The sequence below is a fragment of the Miscanthus floridulus genome, chromosome 3 (genome assembly GCF_019320115.1).
Source record: "Miscanthus floridulus cultivar M001 chromosome 3, ASM1932011v1, whole genome shotgun sequence".
NCBI lineage: Eukaryota > Viridiplantae > Streptophyta > Magnoliopsida > Poales > Poaceae > Miscanthus > Miscanthus floridulus.
This window is the reverse complement of record NC_089582.1, coordinates 14,063,869-14,068,167: the sequence shown is the minus strand read 5'-3', so window position 1 is coordinate 14,068,167 and position 4,299 is coordinate 14,063,869. Positions and strand designations below refer to the sequence as shown.

Sequence of the window (4,299 nt, the reverse complement as noted above, 5' to 3'; positions counted from 1 at the left end):
GCTGCTTTCACGAGCGCGTCGGCTACTTCGTTGAGGCGCCTTGGGATGTGATTGAGTTTGAGGCCATCGAATCTGTCCTCCAGCCGTCGGACTTCTTGGCAGTACGCCACCATCTTGGCGTCGTGGCAGCTCGACTCCTTCATGACTTGGTTGATGACCAGCTAGGAGTCGCCCCTGATGTCGAGGCATCGGATGCCCAGCTTGATGGTGATACGTAGGCCATTGATGAGCGCTTCGTATTCAGCGATATTGTTTGATGAGGGGAAATGGAGCTGAACCATGTACCTCATGCGGACCCCGAGGGGTGATACGAAGACTAGTCCCGCGCCGATGCCCTTTTTCATCAGCGATCCGTCGAAGTACATCATCCAATACTCTTGATTGACGACTACTAGTGGCATCTGGACCTCGGTCCACTCCACGATGAAGTCAGCCAGCACCTAGGATTTGATCGCCGTTCGGGGGGCATAAGTAATGCCCTGATCCATCAGCTCGAGTGCCCACTTTGCGGTTTTTCCTATGGCATCCTAGCCATGGATGACCTCACCGAGGCGGAATGATGTCACGACTGTCATAGGGTGTGACTCGAAGTAGTGGCATAGCTTCCTCTTGGTGATGAGGACGGTGTAGAAGAGTTTCTGGATTTGAGAGTAGCGGGTTTTGGAGTCGGATAGTACTTCGCTGATGAAATATATAGGGCGCTGCACCTTGAAGGCGTGCCCTTCTTCTTTCCGCTCTACTACTAAGGCGGCGCTGACCACTTGTGTGGTGGCCGCTATGTACAACAGGAGGGATTCTCTATTGCTCGGAGGGACCAGGATCGAGGGTTTTGTCAGAAGTAGCTTGACCATGTCAAGCGCCTCCTAGGCCTCAGCTGTCCACTCGAAGCGGTCGGCTTTCTTTAGAAGTCGATAAAGGGGGAGTCCTCGTTCGCCGAGGCGTGAAATGAATCGGCTGAGGGTGGCGAGGCACAATGTGATCCGCTGAACCCCCTTTATGTTCTGAATCGGGCCCATCCTTGTGATGGCTGAGATTTTCTCCGGGTTGGCTTTGATGCCGCGCTCGGAGACAATGAAGCCGAGCAGCATGCCCCTCGGGACCCCGAAAACACACTTTTCGGGGTTGAGTTTGATGCCATTTGCCTGGAGTCTTGCAAAGGTTTGTTCAAGATCGACGACAAGGTGGTCAGCCCGTTTGGACTTAACTACGATGTCGTCGACATAGGCCTCAACGGTCCGCCTGATGAGGTCCCCAAAGTAGTTGAGCATACAGCGCTGGTAAGTTGCCCCAGCGTTCTTCACCCCGAACAGCATTGAAATGTAGCAGAACGATCTGGTGGTAGCCGGAGTATGCGTCAAGGAAGCAGAGGGTTTCGCACCCTAAGGTAGAATTGACTATTTGGTCTATGCGTGGTAAAGGAAATGGGTCCTTCGGGCATGCCTTGTTGAGGCCTATGTAGTCGACACACATCCTCCATTTCCTGCTCTTCTTTTGCACAAGAACGGGATTTGCTAACGACTCTAGGTGGTGAACTTCCCTGATGAACCCAGCGGCCAACAGTTTTGCTATCTCTTCACCGATGGCCCTGTGCTTTTCCTCGTCGAAGCGGCATAGGCGTTGCTTCACTGGCTTGGAGCCTAGGTGGATTTTCAAGGTATGCTCGGCGACCTCCCTTGGGATGCCTGGCATATCCGAGGGTTTCCACGCAAAGATGTCTTTGTTATCGCGGAGGAAGTCGACGAGTGCGCTTTCCTATTCGGAGGAGAGCACGATTCCAATGCGGACCTTTTTGCCCTCAGAGCTGCTGGGGTCCACGAGGACCTCCTTGGACCCTTCCACCGATTCGAACGACCCGGTTGATTTCTTGGCGTCAGGCGTTTTTTTCGGCAACCTCCTCCCTGAGGGTGGCGAGTTCCTTGGAGGCGACGACTGCGATGGTGTGGCTGCAACTTTCGACTTCGTACTCGTAAGCGTGCTGGAAGGAGGTGCCGATGGTGATGACCTCGCGGGAACCCGACATCTTCAGTTTGAGGTATGTGTAGTTGGGGACGGCCATGAACTTCACGTAACATGATCGTCCAAGGATGGCGTGGAAGGTTCTGAGGAACCCTACCACGTCGAAGGTGAGGGTCTTAGTCCTATAATTGGACTGATCCCCAAAAGTGATAGGTAGATCAATCTGTCCCAGTGGTATGGCCTGTCTGCTAGGCATGACGCCATGGAAAGGCGCTTGGATGGGGCAGAGGTTCGTTCGGTCGACGCCCATCTCATCGAGCGTCTTGGCGTACATGATGTTGAGGCCGCAGCCTCCGTCCATCAGTACTTTCGGGAGTTGCTTTGGGCCGACAATTGGATCGATAAAAGCGAGTACCTTCCCGGGTGTGGGACGATATCCGGATGGTCGGTCTGGTCAAAGGTTATGGTGGATTCTGACCACCGAAGGAAGGCAGGCATGGCCGGTCTGGCCGTATAGACCTCGCGGCGTGCGACCTTCTGGCAGCGTTTGGAGTCGTAGGCCGCTGATCCTCCGAAGATCATGAGGGTGCCGTTCGGTGTTGGGAAGGCGTCGTCCTTCTCCTCGGTGTCGTCTATGGTCGGGGCAGGTTCCTTCCCCTGCTCCCCTTTGTTGAGGCCTCCGGACAAGTATTTGTGCATGAGGTCACAATCCTTGTATAGATGCTTGGCCGGGAAAGCATGGTTTGGGCATGGTCCCTCGAGCATTTTCTCAAAGTGGTTCGGAGTGCCCTCTATGGGCTTCCGGCCACCCTTGCGGTTGGCAGCGGCCACGAGTGAGTTGTCGCGCCCTTGCTTCTTATTCTTTCTTTTGGCAGGACGGTTGGAGGCGCCTTCACCGGCGCCCTCATCCCGCCTTGCCTTGCCTTGCCTTGCCGGGGCCCTCATCCTGAGGCGTAGCTGGTGGCGATGTCCAGGAGTTCCTTGGTGGTCCACAGGCCCTTGCAGCCTAGCTTGTGAACCAAAGACTCATAGGTTGTCCCGGATAGGAAGGCTCCTATCACGTCGGTGTCGGCGATGTTAGGGAGCTCGTTGCACTACCAGGAGAAGCATCGGATGTACCCGCGGAGGGTTTCATCGGCCTTCTGGCAACAGTTCTTGAGGTCCCATGGGTTTCCAGGGCATTTGTGCGTGCCCTGGAAGTTCCCCATGAAGATCTCCATCAGATCCGCCCAACTTTGAATGGCGTTGGACGATAGGTGCTGTAACCACGCTCGTGCCGAATCGGCCAAGAATAGCGGGAGATTGCGAATAATGAAATCGTCATCACTCACACCACTGGCTTGATAGGCAAGCCGATAGTCTTCGAGCCAAAGCCTAGGGTTTGTTTCCCCAGAATATTTAGGGATATTAGTAGGTGGTCGGTACCTTGGTGGGAAGGCAGCGTTGAGGATGTGTCGGCCAAAGGCCTGAGGGCCTGGTAGGCCGAGGCTCAGGCTCTGGTCCTCACCGCTGTCGTAGCATCTGCCACGTTGAGGATGATAGCTGCGGCAGGCTCCTTCCCTTGCATCACCATGGGTGCGCCTGTGGGCGTCGATAGTGCTGCACACATCGCAGTTGTGGCCGAGACGTTGATGTACCGGGACAGCGGTGTGCTGCCTGCCGCCTAGCGATGTCTGGTGAACGGACGCGTCCTTGGCGGGGCACACCAAGGGCGTGTGCTGGCTAGCGTCGGGCTCGCGTCGCCGAGACAATGAGCTTTCCGCCTGCTGCGCCACCGCACGCTTGAGCAACGTGCGAATTTCTCAGTGGGCCCAGCGATCCTCGAACATCACGGCCTCTGGAATGCCGTGCAGCAAGGCCATTGCAGCGGTGAGGTTTTGGCTCACCCAAGCGAAGTGAGGGAGGGTCCTGTCATCGGTGAGGATCCTCTGGTGTACAGTGCGGACCGTCTTTGCGGCGTTCAATCTTGCGATTGATGTTCGGCCTCATTGATCTCCAGCTTCTAGGCTCTCAGCTGCTCCATCCTTAAGTGAGATGGGGCTGCTGCCTCCCCCCTAGTCCTACCATCAGGGTTGCTTGTCGGGGTAGCTTCCTCCCCGGAGACGCTTTCGACATGCCCCTTGAGGGTTTGCGCTATGAAGCATTCTCGGGAAGGGTGATGGCTCCCCCTGCTGGAGTCAGAGCTGGAGGACGATGCTGGCTCCTCCATGAGGAGCTTGTGGAGAGTCTCTGTATCGTGTTCAATTGCCCCCACGAACTCGCTGTCCGTGGGCGGCTGAACCATGTGTAGTGCTAGAAGGTGCCCAGCGGTCGCCGCAGCATTACGGAGGCCGAACGGAAACA

At 56.0% G+C, this 4,299-nt stretch overlaps 1 protein-coding gene across 1 annotated transcript; it reads right to left on the bottom strand.

Annotated features, from left to right (window-relative positions):
* Positions 1-1,870: 1,870 nt before the first annotated feature.
* LOC136543195 (uncharacterized) lies at positions 1,871-2,317 on the bottom strand. Its single transcript, XM_066535720.1, has one exon. The coding sequence runs from the start codon at positions 2,315-2,317 to the stop codon at positions 1,871-1,873; it is 447 nt and encodes a 148-aa protein (XP_066391817.1).
* Positions 2,318-4,299: the final 1,982 nt, after the last annotated feature.